Source organism: Lepidochelys kempii, chromosome 5 (assembly GCF_965140285.1).
Source record: "Lepidochelys kempii isolate rLepKem1 chromosome 5, rLepKem1.hap1, whole genome shotgun sequence".
In the NCBI taxonomy this organism is placed as follows: domain Eukaryota; kingdom Metazoa; phylum Chordata; order Testudines; family Cheloniidae; genus Lepidochelys; species Lepidochelys kempii.
This window is the reverse complement of record NC_136384.1, coordinates 98,376,758-98,399,647: the sequence shown is the minus strand read 5'-3', so window position 1 is coordinate 98,399,647 and position 22,890 is coordinate 98,376,758. Positions and strand designations below refer to the sequence as shown.

At 40.5% G+C, this 22,890-nt stretch overlaps 1 protein-coding gene across 1 annotated transcript in view; it reads left to right on the top strand.

The window, feature by feature from the left end:
* The first annotated feature begins 1,022 nt into the window (after positions 1-1,022).
* TMC1 (transmembrane channel like 1) overlaps positions 1,023-22,890 on the top strand; it is a 90,178-nt gene continuing 68,310 nt past the window's right edge. Inside the window, exons 1-3 of the mRNA XM_073346113.2 lie at positions 1,023-1,167; positions 20,668-20,724; positions 22,364-22,739. Coding sequence (XP_073202214.2) covers positions 1,023-1,167; positions 20,668-20,724; positions 22,364-22,739 — 578 coding nt within the window. The remainder of the gene's footprint in view (positions 1,168-20,667; positions 20,725-22,363; positions 22,740-22,890) is intronic.

Below are 22,890 nucleotides of genomic sequence, written 5' to 3'. Positions count from 1 at the left end.
TGGAGATTTATGCAAACAGTAATGTTAATTGAAGGGTAAATTCACACCTGTCAATCTCAATGAGTTTTAATTAAATCCATAACAAGGTCCCACCCAGCTCATAACATTATGTTGATAGTCTATAACAGTAGGAACAATGTAGTGACTTTTATTAGAACTTTGTTGTGAAAACATTAAGAAGCCATTTATTTGTATTGTATTTATAGCCTGCCAACTAAGTGCATCTTATACATTGAAAAATAAATCAAAAGCATTCCATGATCTGAGAGAGGATGTGCATAAGTGACAGAAAAAAAGACTTATTTTGTAGAGGGAGAGTTATAGCATGTTTAAGTTAAAAATGCTGCTTACTGACAAAATTGAGTTTTTAAATTTATTAAGGAACTAAATATTCTCTCTAAACACAGTCATCATTCATTTGTTTACTCTTTATTAACTCTTCTGTGGATTAATCTGTTTGGCAAATGGATACCAAATGAGCCAAATTAAAGCCCTTGGTGTGGATTTGACCCAATAAAAAACCCCAAAACAAACAAAAAAAAAACTAAGCTGGGACTCCTTCCTGGCCAGGGATCACCCTCCCCCAGTTCAAAGTCTTTGTCTGCCAGACATGTTTTGAGGTGTTGAGTTGTGGATGGAGTGAGGCCACGTGATGATGTCACTTCCCCTCTTTTATACTTTCTTCCAGCTTGCTGTAAAGATCTTTGCTGTGAGGTGGATTAGTCTGCCTCCATGGCCTACATGCCTCCTCCAAGAAATCTCAAGGATAGTGGATTCTTTTCTTGATGAGACATTAACGCTGTCTAGCTACTCCATTGTTGTACCTGAAAGGCTGGTTGTGGGTGTTCCCCACCTCACCACATTTCAGTAACATATATAGCAATACTTTATAAACCTCACATAATGATAGCACATACAATCCAAGAGGATATTAATGTTCAACAGATCAGGACTTTTAAAGTGATACCTCATAAGGCATACTTTTGTACAAAACATATCATAATTGTATAACAGTGGCGAAAATGGAGCTTTTAGGGTGCTGCTTTGAGGTACAGAGTGTCACAACCTCATTTAAGCTAAGCTCAGCCACACATGGAAATGCATTAAAGGATCTTATGGAAGACGCTCACAAAGATGACAACCTTGACACACGTGCAACTTCAAGAGGTTCTTAGTAACATTGGTGTCAACTGGCCCTAGTATCTAATGGACACAAAGGAAGTGACCAGAGACTACTTTTGAGTAAAATGGACTCATGATTAAAGGTCATTGTACTGTAATTTCAAATTAAATGAGAGGAGAAATCCTTAACCTTATTTAGGAAGGACGTCTAAGATTAACGAAATGCTATGAACTGGCCAACCAGTCATTGTGGTGGCCAGGCATCAGCAAGGATGTAAAATAATAATCACCTGTGAACATTGCAGAGCTAACAGACCAACACCACACAAAGAACTTTTAACACCTCTACCAGACAGAGCTAGGAAGAGACTAATTGCAGATTTCTGTGAATCTGGAGGACATCTACCTGGTCGCAGTGGACTATTTTTCCAGGTATATAGAAATACATGTACTTGAAAGTCATGACATACCATAGTATTGAGAAACTGTAGTGCGCTTTTGCTCACTTCAGTATTCAAGAACAAGGCTCAAAACTCACTGGTGGATGACAACTCAGAACTACTGCTCCAACTTTGGAGCAGAACCTAACTCCAAAGTGGTAAGACATGAAGATAACAGCCAAAAAAAAAAAATCAGATAAAAAGGCAAAAAGAGCTTAAATATTTTTACAACAGATAATTAAAGACCTGCTGACTGTCGAACCTTTGTGCATGTCAAACTTGATAGGCGGGGGGGCGGGGGGGGGGAAGACGGCCAACTCCAGCTCCTGTAAGGGAAAAGAACTCATTGCCCAGATCATATATGTGATCAAGACTACAGTGGAGAGTTTAACACAAGCCATTAACATCTTGAGTTTGTTCCTCAGAAAGAGCAAACAGAGCAAAATCTACAGATGGTGATGCAGAACAAGAAGCCAACCCCAGCCAGTCATTGCAACTAATGGACAGCCAGATGACCAAGTTGTTACACATTTGGGTTGGGTAATTAGAAAACCAGTACAATTCCAAGACACTTGCAGGCTGCTACATACTGAATTTCAAAGAGAACAGGATAGTGTGTAGCATACCTTAATAAAGCTATCATCAGCCATACCTGGCAATACATTAAAGGATCTTAGGGGAAGACCTCTTTGGAAGCTCTGTAGTCAGTCCATATCTGATACAGAAGCCTGACCTGCTAGTAGCAGTCCTGCAACCTACTATGCGCATGTAACTTTATTTCCTAGAACGTAGAATACACAAGAACCCCAAAATGGAGAGAAAACAGACTGCACCCAAAGACAGCAAAGCACAAACACACCTCACCTTACTTTAAGAGAGCTCTTTCCTGATGGACTCTGATCACATACTTTGCTAGAAAGCCCCCTAGCCTGCAATCAGGGCCAGGAAACTTCTCCTCCCCTGATTACAGTACAGTTCTCAATATACTACAGTGAAGATAAACTAATGTTTGTGAAGCACTTGGATACTGTACTGATGAGTGCTTTAGAAGAGCCCATGTGGAAGTTAGTAATTCTGTCTTCAGAGCGGGGTCTTAATAGTGTTCAGTAAATAAGGCATAAGGTCACATGTTGAGCAGTAAGGCTACAACAAAATATTGAATAACTGCTCATTCAAATGAGCACTGTCCATGCTGTGCTCTGAATGAGGCAGGGGTTCTATAAAAAGTAGGTGACCATGAAATTAAAGACTATCATAATGAGTACGTACCAGGCATGGACAGTCTTAATTCTGGCATTTCCTTACTTTTAGTGCTTGACTTTCCAGTCTAAGTATTATTGTTAATTCCATACAAAAAAGAGAAGTCAGACAAGCAGGTCTGCATTTATAGTCCTTTCCTTCCCCTTTCCCATACAGATAAGTGGTTTATTTCATTAAATATTTTCAGTGTGATTGACAAACAGAAATAAGATATTACTGAACTGAAATTCTTCAGGATGAAATATAAAAACAACTCTGTCAAGGGTTTTTTCCTGGATAACAGATTGATGTTTTTCATTTGCATTGTAATTAAAACATGCACGACTATAATGCTTTGCTTAAATGCCTACAGCTTCTCTTAAATGCCTGCAGTGTCATGAATTTGACTGTCATGTTCAGGATTCCTTTAAAGTAAGAAAATATGAAATTAAATCCACAGGGTAATTTACAAGACTTTTTGTACTGTTATTCCCTTTACAGTTTTTTAAAAAGTGAGGGTGGTTGGACATGGAATTATTCTGGATTTACACTGGGTATCTGGGATCAGAATCTATCCCTATATTTCTTTCTGAACTACAAATGTTTCCCTGGCTTATCTCATATGAAATTTAATTTTCCATGATATGAAATGTAGATAAATGGGAAATTTCACTGTAAATCTTTTCCTAATCACATAAATCATGAGAAGCTATGTTTTCCCTATAACGAATTTTAAATTGCAATAAGTGAAAATAGTTCAAGAAGCTAATTTTAGATAAATGTTCAGGAGTGGTGTAAGACTGTCATAAAGAGACAATTCTTATGGTTATAAATGCAGAATTAATCTTTTTGACTGAGGGCATTTATATTGCTGAGGATTAATGGCTTGGTTGGAATTAAAACGGAACATCTTTACATATTTTGTTATTAACTTATGTTGCAGTGGAGTCCAAATAACACACATCAAATGTTAGTCTCTTTTGAAATATTCCACAACTTCCAGAAACCAAATAAAATGAAAACCCCAAATCAACATGCAACCTCAAGATAATGGACAAGCAAGGGATCCAGCCAGTTTCCATTGCCATATCACCCTCCATCATTCACGTGACCTGGTTTACACCACCCACCCAAATGTAACTTTGCCCCTACAATTTGCAAAACTATATGCAGAAGTCAAAACAGCTTGCTAGGATTTTATAAAATCCTATTTCCTGTTCAAGGAATCAGTTTCCAGCAATTTCTTATTTTGAGCTGTGTATATATTTTTGCAAATGTTAGGGACAAAATGAAGGAAGGGTGAGTATGAAATGAAGAATGATTTAGATTTTAAACGCTTTGGGGCAGAAATTGTAATTTCTTATATCTTTGTTAGTCACTGTACAATGGGATCCAACCTGGCTGAAGACTTTAGGTGCTAATGCACTCTAAATGTTAAACAATACTAGGGCAGTGGTAAATGTATAGTTCCCTTAACTATTTATTTCCAGGCAGTAAAAGATTGTATTAAAAGCAGCAGCAAATATATTTCAAAGGTGAACTCTGTTGCTGTTATCCTAGCCTTTGGACACTTATATTGGGAGAGATTCTTTTTGCTTCTTTTCTTCTAATGCTTTGTCAATCAATGTTTGGAGGTGTAATGAGAATTTTAAAAAGTACTTACCTATTAATCGTAGAGGCCAAGATTTTCAAATAGGATCCTAAAACCCATATTCAGGGATCTAAATCCGTGACCTAATTTTCAGATGTACTTAGGAGCTCCTGGACGCTCAACATCTTTGAGAAATCAACAGGGATGCTGGAACAATTTTTATAGTGGGGGTGCTGATGATAGAAACCATGGAAACCATATATTTGGCATTTGTTATTACTACTTCAAGCCAAGGGGTATGGCAGCACCCCCAGCACTGTTAGTTCCAGCACTACTGAAAATCAGGCTACTTAGTTATATTCCATTTCTACATGGGAAAGCTTTTTCAATATAAACCTAAGCTATGAATTTAAACCAATATACCAGTATAAGCTCTCCCCTCCCCCAACGTAGACACTCTTATTCTGGTATAAGAATCCTTTTTTTTGTTTTGGTTGTGTTGCTTAGGAAGAGGTTTAACATGGACCAAAAAAGTCACTCTATACCAGAATAAGAACATCCATGGGGGGTGGGTTGTAACTATATTGGCAAAACTTTCCTGTTTAGACAGAGCATGAGGTCCTGATTTAGCAAAGCGCTTAATCATTTAAACAACTGTGTTAGCTTCTGTAGGAGTGTATATTCCAAAAGAATTGCTGTTCCTTTTCAAATTTAAAAACAAAAACAAACAAAAACACTGTGTAAACAAGCTCTCCCTTCCTTTTGACCCTGGTACTCCAACCCTAAATGGTAAACTAAACATTCATGAAAAGTTAATCACTTGGGAAATTAGTACCTTCTTATGTTTCAGCCCATGAAAGCGCCTCCTTTTCACTGACAGGCAAGACTCGGTTGATATGCTAGACACTTTATCTTGAACGACTTATCCTTCAAGCAATCTCCTGTACAGGCAGCAGCCAGAGCAGCCCTGTGAAATACAGTCACGATGCCTAGACACGAAAAGCCAACCATCATTGAGAGTGCTGGTAATTACAAATATAATTATACATCTTATACATGTATTCACTTACTGTATGCAGCTCAACATTCTGCAAGATTGCTTGAAACTATTTCCCCCGTATTCTTCCTGGTAGAACTTTACCTTCAAGGTGTAATTCACGATCTGTTTAGCAATGTACTTTACTTGAAAGCACCTTTACTTTTAGTTTGCTTCTTATAAGAGGTCAACTAGTTTTTTCACTAGCTCATAAATCAAAACAATGCAACAACCGCCATTGCTTGACCCACAATTCTATCAACAGATGGGACAGCTGAAGAAAACAAAGAATTTTCGGTGCCTCTTGCAGTTCATACTCAGGCTAAAATCCCAGTTGCTTCAGTATTTAATATGAAATGTAATGCACATTATTAATCATGAAAGCCTTTAGTAGTATTTCCATGTTGTTGCTGCATCATTATGTGTTGGATATTAGAAATGGTTTTTCTAGGACTGTAATTATCTAAGAACTAGATCCTGCAAAGTATTGAGCAGCTTCTGAAGGTGTGACACATACTTTTCTCTCATGGGCAATGCTGCAGTTTTCTAAATGTATTGGGCATGAAATATTTGATTTTTCTCCTGGAAGGAGGTGTGTCAGGGGTCTTATATCAAATTGCTTTTAACAGGAATTCATAAAGTCTCATTAAGGATCATGGCTGATACCACAAAGCAAATTTTTAGCAAACTCATGTTGTCCAGAAATAATGCAGTAAATTCTACTTTTATAACCAGCAGCTCCAAGAACTGCTCAGCACTTTGCAGGATAGGGCTCTAAAAGAAGTAATTTGGAGTTATATTCTGAAATACACTCTCCTCCTCTCCAAATACCTTCACATACATTTTTTCAGTCTCTCTCTTATTGATTTATATAATTTTCAGAGTGCTTGTGGGGACTCTAAATTGTTATGTATCAGTGGAATCTAGTTTTAGTATGGGACAAATTCTGATGTCCTCACTCAGGCTTTACTTAGCTAGAATTCTTAGTGACTTCTGTGGGTGTTTGTTCATCTTTAATAATGTCTTACTTGGACAAAAATGGACTACAGCATTCACCCATATTTGTAGGAAATGGGTACTGTGCTAAATTTTAATCCAGCTAGCTAGTCAGCTGCCAGCATTTGCCCTTTGGGTCTAGATATCTGACTAATTCAGTTATGATAGCATCTGTCAAAAAAAGTGATTCTTACCAGAATTAGTATTTCTGAGATGAACAAGAATGGTGTTATATCTTTTCTGCACTGGATAATAGGATCATAATTAAACTTTAGGTAGATTTTACATCAGATTTAATTAGTAACATATAATGTTCACTTCACCATTTATATGAAAATCCATTTGGCATAGTGAAATTATCTTTATTCTATTTAGAGATGGGTTCATGCTGCTAAATTTAGGTCTGGATCTGGATTTCAAATACCCAAAGTTAGGTTGTGGAGGTTCAGTTCAGCTTATTATAAATATATAGGAAGCCTCTGAGAAATGCTCCATGGTTGGATTTCATACTCTCTCAAGGGCTCAGGATGTTTGATTCTGGTGTTTGGGTTCAGGCTCATCTCTAATTTTATTGCTATAAAAGTAAATTATATTCTATTATTGCTGGACCAAATGATTTTGGTAACAATCTGTTTCATAGTATCAGTCATGGTACTTTATCAGTCTGAATGAATTTCTGTCAGAAACAATTTGGTATAAGTAGGTTTAGCTAAATTCAATATTTTTATAATGTTGATGGATATGTTCATTATTTTAAAGTTGTTTAAATTTTTATCTATTTAAATGTTCACAGTTGCAAGAAATTATGGCGGGGTGTCAGACAAATATTTAGTGACAGCAGATGTTGAGATTCAAGAAGTTAAAGCTTTAAACCACAAATTGTCAACATCACAAGTCTAAATATGAAAAGTAAATATCCTTAACTCAACAAATCATGCCTGTTTTTAACTATTCATTCCCTAGCCCATAAGCCTAATTCACTAGTCTAGATCACTGGATTTCGACTCTAAGAAGTTCCCAAGCAGCGTTTTTCTTATTTTGCCTATCTGTAAATTTCTATCATCTTCAACAAATATTTTTTCATTGGTTTGTATGTTTTTGGTGAAATAGAAATTTACCAGCACCCTACTGATAAAAGTCTAACCCTTTCAAAGCTAGGTATAAGATACCTGACCCACCTCTTTCCATGAGCAGCAATGCTTCAGATATGTCTGTAATCAGTGATATCACATCCATGCAATTTAGAAAAGTGCAGCATTTTCTCAAATGTTTGGCAGATGCATTGTTTCTGGGGCATGTTCAGGATGGTGCAACACAGTCATTTACTGTCATGTTGCATGATGTGAAGTGATCAGTAAGAGGTGCGAAAATAGGTGGACTCCTGAACATTGTTTGGTGGACCAAGCAGGGGCATGGGTGTCAGGACTCACATCTTCCATTCCCAGCTTTGTGAGTGATTTGGTGTATGGCCCTCACCAAGCCACACAGGGCTCAATTCTTCCATGCTTACTAGTTGTGGCCCAGGAACATCTTGGTGCTAACTGGCAGAGGAGACAGGAGGGTGCACAGAGTTTAACAGGGATTCCCTGGGTCAGATACATGCTTAATAATTCACTCGAGGGGGGCATGTGAGGATGCTGCTGAGAGCCAGTAATCTGTCCTCCATCCATCCATTTTGCAGTGATGTATGATTATGTATCAATACTGGAAATTATATTCTTAAATTCAGGCATGTCACCAGGAGGAGACATGTCTCAGCCAAGTTCCTTTCAACCAGGAGGTAACAGATGCTTCTCTCTGTCTGGTCATCTGTGCATACTGAGCCAAATGTTAATCAAGAGATTGAAGTTTTTTTTTCCAAGGGAGGAAGTTTAAAGGAAAAAATAAACAGAAGGGGATCCTGGTTATGAATATAGACAACACGTTGTTGGGGGTATAAGTGGGGTTGCAGAGGTACACCCTGGATCCTTCACTGAGGAAGCAAGTTAACAGTAGCCTGTATCTTATCAATGGAGGTCACAGCAAAGCCTGATTGTAAAACACTGGCAGGACTTGGTGAGCATTGCTCTATAAGATATGAAAGGATCTAATTAAGTCTAAGTTCTAGAATGCATGTTATGATCTTATATGTAGCCATTTGTTTCCAATACTTCTATTTGCTATCACTTGAATTACTACGCTTTTCTTAAGCTTTTCTTTGTTTTCACTATAAACATTTAAGTGCTGTGTGCCAAGCAGAGCAGTGATGTGAGGTATAACTGGTAAGCCAGGGTGTACTGCTTCTTTGGCAGGACAGCAACAGTGAATTCTGCAGGCCTCCAGTGGAGCAGGAGCTGGATGCTTCAGGGAGATGCTCTGAGGGCTCAGAGTTGGAGTGTGCCTATCAGTAACCTGTAGGGAGAGAGCACGGCTTGTGTAGACCTAGACTTTGTGTTGGCCATGGAGTGAGGCAGGCTGACTCATGGCAGGCAGAGTGAAGGCTCTCACACTAAGGGCAGGTGGTACTGGGTTGCCTCACAGCCCTGGGTACTCCTGGGAAGTGTCACCCAGTGGGATTACTTTAAGTAATACTCAACATGAGTGCATCTCCATAATGGAGGAGCCCCAGAAGAAAGGTAATGCAACCCAGGGTCACACAACCTATCTTTCCTGATCTCTAGAGGATCAATGCAGCCCCTCCCCTCAGTCCTGGCCAGCCCATTCATCTAATTGATCCAGAGTTCTCTTCAGGGCCTGGAAGTGGATGGAGATGACCCTGATAATAGTGAGGCACTGGGTGGTAGGATTGGGACCAGGTCTGTTTTATGTACACTAGACTTGTAACTTCTACAGAATCTCTCTTTTCAGTAGCTAGCAGTACCACCTGTTTGTCTCATTACCAATGCTGTAAATGGGAGAATGGGAATAAGATGAGCAAGTCACACTTTGGAAACTGTAAAGGTCAGAGACATACAATTTACTACATTCCCAGTTTTCATAGACAATACTGGGCATTAATATTTTGATCCTACAGTCTTAGGACAAAGATTGTCAATTGAGCAGATTGATGTAGGGCCATTTCCCATTCTCATGACAAAGTGTTAACAGAAATAGGAAGGAATACAGATGTACCCTGTTCTAGTTCTGGTCTTACGTGCGTAGTTTAAGGGGTTCTGCAGGCTTCACAGACCCCAAATTCTACCTATTGTAAAGCACTATAGGTCAGCTCCTCTGCTGGTATAAGTCAGCATAGCTCCACTGAAGTCAAGGGCTTCAATGGAGCTATTCTGAACAACATTGGCTGGTTCCTCTTTTTTTTTTTTTAACTCTTTCTTTCTGACCTGATCTAGAAAAAATGTATAAGCTTGCACCCTGCTCTCCACATGGCACCAGGTGTTTTGCAGCAAAACCCTAGATTCTCAGGTAGGGGCCTAATTAAAAAAAAAACTAAGCAATGAGTGGTTTTCTGTTCTGGGTATTTATGAACATGATGCAAGCAAGGCTGTCACACCATCCTTCTGCCTACCCATCTGCTCAGGAGACATGGGCTGGACAGGCAAAACTCGCATGCGGATCTGAACTTGTCCCAAATTCAGCAGGAGTGCTCTGAACCGAAACCCTTGTTGGTAGGGCACTGACTTATACTTCACATATATAAACAGGTTTTAATCTCCTAGCCCCCCTGCATGCATTCAAAACAGTCAGTATGGCCTGTGTAATGATAGGGCTGAGCACAACCTTGATAGTGGTGATGCTGTGCAGAATGTTTCATTGTAAAGCAGGCCCAGGAGCCCTGAGGATTCTGATGGGTCCACAGGGCTTGGGGAAGGACAAACCCTGTGCTTCCCATGATGGAACAAGATGGGGGAGGGAGGAACTCTGAAGGATTTTTTACTGAAGTTTCCTCCCCTCCTCAGCCTGCTTCTGTGGGTTTTAATGGCAAGGGAGAATAATAAGGGCTTGATTCTGCAGCCCTGCAATAGGCTTATCAACCCTTGAGCTGAAAGGGAGCTTTACCTGAAATAGGAGTTTTAAGTCTTGCCCTAAACTTAAAAGGGCAACAAATGAAACCTTTGATGTACAAATACAGAATAGTAGGAAACTGGAAGCAGCCAACCAGATTGTAGGATACCATACAAGTGCATGACAAGATGCCAACCCTCCCAATTTAGCCAGAACAGTTCCTATTGTTTTGGCAAAACATTTACCACTTCTTCATTCTACCAACAGAAACCAGTTGCCACCCTGCAGAGCTGAATAGAGTTGAAGGAATGTGTCCCTCCCTCATTTACTTCCTACATGTCCCTGTTTATAACTTTCAGATGTTGAGGAGGTTGCACGTTGTCAGGCAAAAAAGTCCTCTTCAGTGAAAGCCTGATGTAGGGAATGGATAATAATAAGGCACATGACTGACAACTAGGCAGTTGGGAAAGTAGTTATTGGGGGAGGGAAGAAAGAAAATCTTCCTTTAGTTATCTGAGCCTGGTCATTAAAAACTGAACCTCATTAAATTTATGTAGTGATGACATTTTGGACATGTATAAACAGTCTATTTAACCAGATCCCCTTAGCATATTTGAAATGTAGCCTGGAAAAAGAAAAGGACAGTGAAGGCAAGTGGGGGTTGCAGAGTTCCTGTATCAGCCTTCTAGAGTTTTGCAGTAATCTGATCAGTTTCACATATAAGGTCACATCAAACAGCTGACAAGCAAAATCTGACAATATACTAAAATGGTAAAGAAAACTGGAACGTCTCAATGTGCATTAAATTTGCAGTATAGATCTATAATTAAGTAGAGGTGAGATGTTTGCTTAAAACAGCAAGAAATCTCTTGATTTTTGTAGATTGGATCTTGGCTACTTGAAGGACTTAGTCTCTCCCCATGTGCTACACTATAGCAGATGGGATGCTGCCACCGACAGTTCCCTGGTTAAATGAGATAGGGATGCTAGCAGAGCATCCTAGGGGAAGGATAATTGAGCTCAGCATAACTTGGCACCTTCAGGTCATCTTCAAGGTCTAGTGGTTTCCCCAGGGTTGGGTTGCAGGGAGGCTTGTGAGTGGATGGAGGTGTGGTGAGGTATTTAGGATCTCTGGGACTACTTATTTTGGACATTAGTCTATTATTCAAGGGTCAGAGAAGAATGTGAAGGGAATTTCAGATTTTTGTTTAAGGAACTGGATGTAGATCTTCGAGGTATAGATGACTGTATCTTTTTGGCATTGGAGAGAGAATTTCACTAGTTTCTAGTGTGAAAGAGACCCACCTACATCATCAGATCTACTGACCAGGTCTAGATGTAGAAGGGGTACTGTCATCTCCTGACTGCTCCCTCATTGAGGAGTGAGGCTCTGCTGTGGCTTGCCTCAGTTTCCACCCCTTAAAGGGGTAACAATAAAGTCACTAAAACAGCCTGGCAAAGGAGAAGCCAAAAACTCTACCGCAGTACATCTCCCTTTAATAAAGTACAGTACATCTCCCTTTAATAAAACCTTCTGAAAGGAACACTTACACCAGGGTTCTTACCTCAGAGGCCAGATAAAACTTAAGTCCTAAAGCAAAATTCTCTAAGTTCTAGAAGCAGCTTCTTGTGTTGTAAGGCCTCAGGATTCCCTAGCTTGTTCAAGGTCTCTCTCAGGTTTTCCCTGTCTGGATAGCTGTTGCTTAGTTCAAGGTCCATAGGTGTTCCCCTCCTTTGGAGCTTCCTTTCTCCTCAGAAGCTTTTATCAGCTGAGATCTCCTAAGCATTTTATTTGGCTCCTTACTTAATTAACTGCCTTCCAGCTACATAGGCAATTAACTACACCCAGGTGGAGCAGGGTTGGCTCATTCCCTTCAGCAGAGCCTGTCACAGGTAGGCTGGGCATTTGACTCCAGGTAATTGCTTGTAAGTCTGTCTGTGCTCCGGTATATTGTCTTAATGATTAAATAATAAAGTCACAGTATTCATTTTTTATGTCACCCTTTATCCTGAAGAATCTTACAGTATTTTCCCAACTACATACAAATAGGCATTTTTTTGCCTATTACTGAAATGCAGCCTCCTCCAGGGTGAATGCAGGCAACTGTTGAACAGTTGTCTGCAAACAGTGTTACACAACTGGACCATATTTTATGGGTTAGTTCTGAGGAACATTTGCATGCTGCATTGTGCTATCAGAACAAGACCACGGGGAAAGTTTGTCAGTGAGAAAAAATAGAATGAGCTAGAAAACAAAAATGAAATATGAATGCTTCCCTCCATTCCTCCTATTTCAGCTGCACAACATATCATCAAGTGCAAAAGTCAATGGCAGGATGGATGAGGTAGGAATTTATCAGTACCTACAGTTCTAAATCTCAGGTTTATGAGGGCAGAGTGACTTGGGTGAACAAGGCCACTGAATGGCCACCCCACACACAATCTGTCTCTATATCTCATGGAGTGCTCCACTTGTGGCCATCAAAGGGAGAAGTTTCCAGCTTTTCCTCTGAGCAGTCTATTGGCATCTATGAGCCAGGCTTCACTGCAGCATTAACTCAGCCTCTTACTTGGGTGTTGCCCCAACCCTGCATCCCATCTACACACAAATCCCTCTCACTCGAGTTTGGCGGAGCTTTCAGCCCAAGCTAGCTCGCTTGACTGGGGCTATAGGCTAAACCTTGACTGAGTCTTTGGTTGGTAATCTGACCACTTTGCATTGAGGATGAAGGCTAAAACACTTGAGTGGAGAAAGTCCTTTAGTGCCTTCCCATGACTCCCTCCATGAACTCAGAAGGACAGAGAAGTTCTCCCACAATTCACTGGGAACGAATCAGAGTGACTCAGCTTACCACCGCACAAAGAACCACTGGAGGCATATCCTGAAGTCCTAGTGACACATCCAGGTGCAGCACCAGTAACTCAGGCAGAGTTTTGCAGTGTGGCTGGGCGCACTAGGCTAGGCTAACCTGGGTGCTCAGATACTGGTGCTGGTCACCCAAGATAACTGCAGTGAACACATACCTCAAGATATTTGAGACCCTCTTCAAACCTTCTCATTAACACTGAGTCATTCTAGATGTTGCTGCATAGCTCTGCCCTGCTTCTTGGAGCTGTTCACAAGTCTGATCACGTGTAGGCCAATTTGGAAAAGCTGGAAACAAGTGACAGTTATACAGCTAAAAGCATCCCACATACTGATGTTTATGGTCTTGCACCAAAGATTATAAATAACAACTTCAGCAAACCAGTGTATCATGAAACCTTCAGTTTTGATGCAGGGTAATAGTAAAGTGTCTGAGGAATACTTCTCTGCTATTTCTGTAGGCTGTGTCATATAGAAATGCATTGAAGTTTAGTGCTAAACAGCATTTAGATTTAGTGTCACCATGAAGTGTAATTTGTATATGGATGAAATGCTCCCGTAATAATTCAGTAAGACAGGGCTTGCCATGAATAATGATAGCATTGAATTGTGGGCTGCTTAGCCCCTTCTTTTCCTCTTAGAAAACTATTACCGAGTTAATGATCTGAAGTAGCTTTCTAGTAAAAAGGCTAAGTACATTTCTATTGCTCCTATCAGCCAAATGTCCAAACTACCAATAATGTTGGTCTTTTAGATATGTGACAAAACGAACAAACAAAACCAAAAAGTCAATTATTAATACACAAAGATCTTAAAATTATTTGTATTTCTACGCATGTGGTCTTCTCACTCCAGCAGCTGAGAAGGGATCTGTTTCTTTAATATGTATAATATTCGCTAGTTTCATGATCAGTTTCATGACACAGCTTTTCTAATGTCAATAAAGAGCAGAGCTATGTGAAATGTTTGCGAGGAAGCCACTAGAAACACTTTAGGTTTCTAGCTTTTTTTATAAAGTCCAAACTTAGGTCAGGTGTGTCAAAAATCTCACTGGCCTTTCAAGTGAACTTGAACAGATCCTGTAATGTGTGCATGCTCCCCTGGAGCAGAGAAAGTTTTGATACTCACCTAACAAGTGCCACTTGCCAGGCCTACTCCCTAGACCTCATATTACTCATACAGCATACCCATTTTTTTCTGCTTTGCTTAATATGCATTGTCTACCATGTCAGGTCAGAAGTCTCATAAGCATTTTAAAAATTGGCTCCAGTAGCAATGTTGCTGACACTGATTACCATGAAAGGCACATGTTCCAAAGTCTGGTGCTCTTTGGCTGCAGCTCCTCTCCTGATACTTTCAATTATCATTGAACTGTAGCTCAGCAACATACAATCTCTGCTCAGCAACATACAATACTGAGTTACAATCCAATAGCACCACCCTAATAAATAATGTTTGTACCAGACCACACTGTGAGCTCTGTAGGTAAGAAATAAAGATAAGAAATTTAACATGTCCAGACCACTCTAGAACTTTTGAAGCAATATATTCTGTATTGCCCTGCCTCCCTTTTTTCAAATTACTAGTGATATTTGCATGGACCAGGGTTTTTATCCATGTGAAGTTCATTTTCCCTGCTGCTTATTCCTGTCTTGAGCACGTTTGTTACTTTCTGTGTAACATTTCTGTAAAAAACAGTTTAGTTAAAAAAATGGTTTCCCAAAACAAGTCTTAACAGGTTTCATCAGCTGCACATACATCAAGCAGACAGTTTAGGTCTCATTTACATGGTGTAAAGGCATTGCAGTAAAATGGCTTAAGCTGGTAACAACTGCACAACACACATACAACTGCTGCCCAAGCATTTTGCAAGCATCAGTTATATCAGCTGGATGGAAAGCTGGGGATGAGGGTTTTTTTTTGCTTTTTCTAGCATCTATTTCTGTGAGAGCCTTGTTTTTGCTTCCTAACATGCTTGCTCTGGGAAAACTTCGGACAGAGCTGAAAACTGGCCTGAGACCATTATGAGAGCCCTGCTTGGTATATGGAATGATGAGGTGTTCCAACATTGTCCACAAGCGGACGGTCTCCAGCAAGGTGTCACAAAGTTTGGTGAATTGGGTGTAGTGCTAACCAGTGCTGGGACAACATCAAGAGGCTGTGGGACCAATATCATAAAAGAGCATTGTCAGGGCTGCTTGAGTCACTGGCACCTCCATCTTGGGCCCTTCTATGCAGTGCTTGTCTCCATCCAGGCAATCATTCCAGGTTGTTGGTGCTTGCAGGGGGGGGTTGAAGGTGAGGCTGATGAAAATTGCCAAGAATCAGGAGCTGAGTGTCCTGGAGTCCAAGGGACAGCTGACAGAGAGGGATGACTGAAATAAAGATGAACTATCACAAGATGAGAGGACACTGACATAACTAACTGTCTTCAGACTGGTTTCAGAGTAATAGCCGTGTTAGTCTATATTCGCAAAAAGAAAAGGAGACACCATCAAAGGGCCTAATAACATCAGCCACACTATCAGAGGCTCGTTCACCTGCACATCCACGAATGTGATATATGCCATCATGTGCCAGCAATGCCCCTCTGCCATGTACATTGGTCAAACTGGACAGTATCTACGTAAAAGAATAAATGGACACAAATCAGATGTCATTCATAAACCAGTCGGAGAACACTTCAATCTCTCTGGTCATGCGATTACAGACATGAAAGTTGCGATATTACAACAAAAAAACCTTCAAATCCAGACTCCAGCGAGAAACTGTTGAATTGGAATTCATTTGCAAATTGGATACAATTAACTTAGGCTTGAATAGAGACTGGGAGTGGCTAAGTCATTATGCAAAGTAACCTATTTCCCCTTGTTTTTTCCTATCCCCCTATTCTCCCCCCAGACATTCTTGTTAAACCCTGGATTTGTGCTGGAAATGGCCCACCTTGATTATCATACACATTGTAAGGAGAGTGATCACTTTAGATAAGCTATTACCAGCAGGAGAGTGGGGTGGGGGGAGGTATTTTTTCATGCTTTGTGTGTATAAAAAGATCTTCTACACTTTCCACAGTATGCTTCCGATGAAGTGAGCTGTAGCTCACGAAAGCTTATGCTCAAATAAACTGGTTAGTCTCTAAGATGCCACAAGTACTCCTTTTCTTTTTATCTTCAGACTGTAAGCTTTTTGGGACAGATACGGTCACTTCCTCTATGTATATATAGTGCCTGAGACAATGGGTACCTAGCCTGTCTGAGGCCTCTAGGTGCTACTATAATAATTATGATTAATAATAGACACACTGTGTGTTCTATTTGATGTCATTGTGCCTTATTGCCGTTTTTATTTGTTTGTGCTTGAGGGAAGAAGAATCCCGGAACTAACAATACCAATACCCTCAATGTAGTACTGAGATGTTTCTTCAAAGAGCTAGTAATAGGCATCCATCTTCATTTGGAAATTTATTGACACTTACCATCACCCCATCCAGCTATCATCCCAACATAAAATACAGGTCTCATCTAGAATGGTGCTCCACTCAGGAAACATTCATGGACTGCAAGAAGGCAAGGTTGGTCTTCAGTGCCTGCCTGCTGCACCAGTAAATTATTCTACAGCTGATCCTGGGACATTGTGCTAAAGGGAGTTATAAACACTGTGCCCATTAACTGAAAACTCAGGAGCTCTTATCTGTTCCTGAATTCTGCCTGTAACACTTTCCAATCTTCAGCAGCAATGCAACTAATCAGTGGAAGCTGTGTTAAGAACTGTCACTTCTGCTCCAGGGTCGGGTCTATGTTGGTGCTCATGTTGATGGTGATACTGACTGTATTTGGGAATTCTGGGGTATTAACAAACAACTCTGATATCCTTTAACTCCCAGAATATTTCACTATGTGGAAATTCTTCTCTCTTATCCCAAGACTACTTATTTTGCTTACGAGCGTTTGGTGAGGGACCTTGTCAAAGGCTTTCTGAAAGTCCAAGTACACCTATGGAACTCATTGCCAGGGGATGTTGTGGAGGGCAGATGGTCAGGGACGCAACCCCATGCTCCGGGTGTCCCTAATCCTCTGAGTTCCAGAAGCTGGGACTGGATGACTAGGGATGGATCATTCAATGATTGTCCTGTTCTGTTCATTCCCTCAGAAGCATCAGGCACTGATCACTGTCAGAGGACAGGATACTGGGTTCGATGGACCATTGGTCTGACTCAATGTGGCCATTCTTAAGTTCTTATCTACTGCAGAGAAGGCCAGAGTGTCTGTGGAATGAAGCACAATAATGTGTAATTCCAGCAGATATAAAAGGAACCTGTAATAATTTGTCACTTAAATGTTGCCACAATGGTTTCTGTTGCACAGTAAATTTGTTTTTTTTTAGAGGGTCTCTTTAGGACAAATGGATTTAGCAGGTTTGCATGGTCTATTTTTGCAGAAGAATGAGGTCATGGAGGCAGGAACTACCTTTCAATCTAATGCTGTAAATTGTCAGCTTTCGCAAAAAAAACAAGATTGTGCAAGGTCTGCACTATGAACTCACTACTCTTGCAGTTGCGTGATCCCCTCTAATCCTCTCTTTGCACTTCCAGGCTAATACAGTGCTTTTTGTCACATCCTTTTCACAGTAATATCCACTTCTATTTGGCCCTATGTTTTTTTCTTTGTTTGTTGTTTAAAATCTCTGCTATTTAGCACTTCTACTGTTGGTCACATAGATAATCAAGCATGTAAACATGTTGACTTTCTATTATTTATTAGTCAGAATGATGAGTGATCCTATTATTTAGTGCAACATATTATCTTGTCCGATATGCTGGATTCAGTTTAGCACATTTATTATCTTATGCCACTATATTTAATTAAATTCAATCAATTACTTTCTATTGCATTTAAGTTGCTACGCTGCATAGGCATTGTTTTTATTTGTTCCAGATATAATGTTAATTTCTGCATGATATACTTTTAGGTCCAGAAAATGATTCAGAATATATTCTAACCCCCCAGCTGTTTGCTTATTGTCTGCACTCATCAAAATCTGAAGTAAGGCCAATCCTATATCATTATAGTGCTTCCTTGGGAATTTCTCTTTGGCTGGAGGAGCTCAGCAAAGGAATTAGTTGCAAATAAAAGACCATGAGCTTCTGTTGCATGCAACCTATCTTTTTAGAGATGTCTGTCTTCGTCATTGCAAGCTCTCAATAGCAATGTAATGATCTTTGTCAAATGTAGATCCAGTTACTGCCAGCAACAGTAGGCATATGTCCAGGCCGAACAAAAGAGCACTTATTTTCACATCCCACTGATGATATTGCATGATTACATTTGTGCATAGCCTTAAAAATTATTATGCAGATGTTGTTCAAATAACAGAAAATACTATTACAAAGAGATGCTTTATGGAGGGAATTTAAATTTTGTGCATACGTCCCTGTTTTAATGTGTCTGTCAAATACAGGATAATAATCCTTTCCATGTTAATTCACAGACAGAAACAAGACTCTTTATTGTTTCTTGTTTACGGCTTTACATATTTTACCATTTTTTGATTTATAATCTCCTATCTCGGTAAAGCTAAGCAGCAATGCCTGATTGTTTGGTTACAGTTTTCACTGGATAAATTAACTTCTACATCATGGTTTAAGAGGTCACAAGCTGCTTAATATGAGTCCATGTCAGAAACTGTGGCGGAGGGGAGCCACTACAAGAGTGAGGAAAAGTGAAAAGGCACACAAGGAAGTGAATAATAGTGATAATTTTAGTTTCCTGTTGACTGAAAGGTTATTTTAGAAAATTTGAGTTGTACAACTTACTATAGGCTTACTGTCCTGACATAACAGGGAGAAAGTTAGGTAGCACATGTCTGAAAATATATGGTAAAAAGTAATGGAATAACAGCTGCATAGTTATATTAATGGACAATATTTCTTAATTTCCTCCTTAATTCTTTCCCACTACATATCAACTTTATACATTCCATTGGCATACCTCAAGCCCTCTCCCTCATGCTTCTGGACCTCCAGGCTCATACAGAGACACCTTGAGAACTTTTCAGGGAGCTGGCTGCAACCTTCTCCTCATACAACAGTAGAAATCTTTCTGAGGGAACATCACTGGTCTCCACACCAGTTGACCAACACCAGGTTGACACCCCAGGTCACCAAATAGCTCTTTTCTACAGTTGAACTTTTTTGGAATTAAATACATAGGGTTCCCTACCATCACCACCACTGGTTCAAAGTGCCCCAGGGAGATTATTTGGGATATACTCCTGGTTACTTGTGGCTAGCAGGTACAGAATATCTCCCGCTCTACTCATTAGTAATCACTATTCGAGCGGTGTGAATAATTTGACTGGAATTTCAACTCCCATAAAATGAGGGTAGGTTTGTGTGTTCTAGATCTCTCCAGGAATAATAAACCCAGTTCCATAAACATTTAGGTAACAGGCTTGATAACGTTTGCAGAACCATAGATCCACACCCTCCAACCACATATCAGTAAACAGAGCAACTCAACCAACCTCCTCTATTCATTACAGCCAGTGTCCATAAGTGCCCTTCTCTCATTAAGCCAACCATCAGCTTCCTCCGTCACTGCATTACTGGACTCACTCAGACAGTAACACCACAGCCATGTCCCTCCACTTAGGACCAGGGACCCCACTCTAACCTAAGTATTGTTGTCCTGGGAGTGGAAGGTGGCTAGTATATGGGGTCCTCTCCCTGAAGTCTCCACTCCCTATCTTGTCTCTTGGGGGCTATGAGGTAGGGCAAATCCCTGTCCAAGAAAGAACAAAATCATTTCTTGCCACTTTGCTTAGAGTTTTGAATTCTAAATCTGAAGCTTCAAGAGAAACTCCTCTCCCCTCTTCTGGAACCCTCTACCCATCAGTTTTGCTGCTACTCCTAAATCTCATTCCTCCTCCACTCAGTTTTACCAGGAAATGGCTCTTTGTTAAAGCTTGCGGTGATCTTAGAAGATTCCCGAGTACTAGTCACTGCTAGTCTTGCACATTTTAAAAGAAAGTTTGAGAATTGCCTGGGGAGGCAGCAGTTTTTTCATTGTCTTTCTGCTAATCAGGAGGTAGCTGCTAGTTACCTCATCTCTCCATGAGACTTCTACCTCTCACATCCTCCAACTTCTTCCTATTTGAAAAAGTAAATCTCACTTTTTATTACCACCATTCTCAGCTCCAGTGCTCTGGCTGAAGAAAGGGGGACAAGGGGTGTCACATGCCACTGTGTTGTTCATACTTCCCTCATTGTACTCACAAAAATATATATTCTAAAACTTCAGTGTTCCAGTATGTTGGGTTTTTGTAACTAAGAGCCCAAATATGACACAATCGAGTCATTTCAAAGCATATTTTTTAAAAATGTCTTTAATGACTATTCATCTTTCAATGTACAGCACAATATGATTTTCTTTCATAGTGGGCATTGAAGTTGACAATGAAGAAGGCAGTGCAGCTGAGAGCGAAGATGATGACAGCAAAATAGGTAATCAGTGATGGACAATTTCAATTCTCCATTCAGACAGTTTCTTGTTGGAGTGCATGACATGAAATGTGGAGGCTTAATCCAGTTCCTGTTCGGCCGGTCTCCACTTAACAAAATGACTGTTTTTAGCGAAGAGACTCGGGCTGGATTTAAACTAGTCATCTGAAGTGAAGAGCTCTATAGCTTATTACTATTCTTTTGAGACATCCTGATCCCATAGTTCATGAATTACTGTAATCATGTTTTGACTGTAGTGCACTCTGAATTTCATGTTTAAACTAATATCTTTGGAAAATAACTCCAGTGGTTGGAAAGCAGCAGGGAAGTCTATCAGCTAGGGTGATAATATAATATAATTGGTATCTTAATCTGTCAGGGGTATAGGAGTGTTATGAGCTCTAATGATAGAATCATAGAAATGTAGGGCTGGAAGGACTTTGAGAGGTTATCCAGTCCATCCCTGGCACCAAAGCAGGACCAAGTATACCTAGGACTTCCTTGACAAGTGTTTGTCTAACCTTTTCTTAAAAATCTCAGTAACAGTGATTCCAAAATTTCCCTGGAAGACTATTCTGGAATAGCCTTCCAGGGAAATTTCGGAATCACTGTCATAGCTTAATTGTCCTTATAGTTAGAAAGTTTTTCCTAATATCTAACTTAAATCTTCCTTGTTGCAGATTACTTCTTCAGTGGACATGGAGAAAATTGATCAATGTCCCCTTTATAACAGCCCTTAACATATCTAAAGATTTATCAGATCCTGTGCTGGGGAACAGGGAGTTCAGGTCTGCTCCCAGCAGCATCGTCTGCTGGTAGTACTCTGGGATATGTCTCACAAAGTGAGAGTCAGTGGCCACTTTGCCCTGCAGTGAGAGTCAATGGCCATGTCACCCAGTGGCGAGAGTCAATGGCTGGAGTTAGGGAAACCTGGGACCTCCCTGCTCCACCGGGTTCCAACCCAGGGTCCAATGAAGCAGTAATTAAAAAATGTGTGACCTAAGGGGCAGGGGCCCCTATATCTTCCTACCCTAGCTTCTGTTCCTCTGTTGGTGTCACTGGTTGCCTGGGGGTCCCTTCTGAAGCTCTCACTGTCCATGCTCCAAAGGGTCTTCTTCTCTCAGCCGTGACTTGTTGTTGCCAATCTCCGCAATTGATAGGTCTGTGGTGGCTTGGCGTTGAGGACTGGGCCTGGCCACCTAGGGCCTCAGTGGCTTCTTGGCAGGAGCCTGCAACTGTCCACTCAGACTGAACTAAACTGTTCCCTTCTGAGCTTAGCCCCTGCTGTGAGCATGCCCAGCAGGGGCAGCTGGGCAGGGCTTTATGGCCCCAGAGCTACTCCTTAATCCTTACTTCACCAGTGTAGGTTTGTACATCCCAACACATCCACCCCCTCCCCCATAGTTTTCTTAAGACTAAATATGCCCAGTTTTTTTAAAGTTTCATCATAGGTCAGGTTTCTAAACTGTTTATCATTTTGTTAGGTCATGTGCAGCTATAGTATATCATATTGATAACATAAATTCTGTACATGTGTGTGCGAGAGAGAGAATTGTTGGTGTTGATACATAATATTAACTTTTTGTTTTTGCGTGTCCCCCCACCATCCCCCATCATGATTGTGAAGATGAAGAAGAATCTGAAAAAGAGAAGAAAGTAACTGCCAAAACCAGAAGAGGAAATGCCAGAGGGAGAGCCAGAAAGGATTCGGAGGAGGAAGAGGAGACAAGGACAGCTGGGCAACACAGACAGAGAAACAGGAGAGCACAGAGGAAACAGGCTGGGAATGAGGACAGTGATTCTGATGGGGAATCCTGCAAAAACAAGAAGAACAGGGAAAATCAGATATCCAAACAGCAGGAGCCCAATGAGGATGGAGAAGAAGACAATAAAGGGGGCAGAAAAGGAAGAGGCAAAAATGAGACCAAACAGGGAAAAAAACCTGATGAGAAAGGGAAAAAGGAGAAGGACAACAAGAAAAAGGATAAAAAGAAGAACGGTTCCTCAAGGTAATTATTTATGTAATCTGAAACCTATCTGAACTTATGGCTATAGTTAGGAAGTACCCACAGCCAGCACAACTCCCTTAGCTATAAGAGCCAGTTTTTCAGAAAAGATCAAGGCCAGAGTTTCAGGGACTCAGGACCCACAACTGAGGCC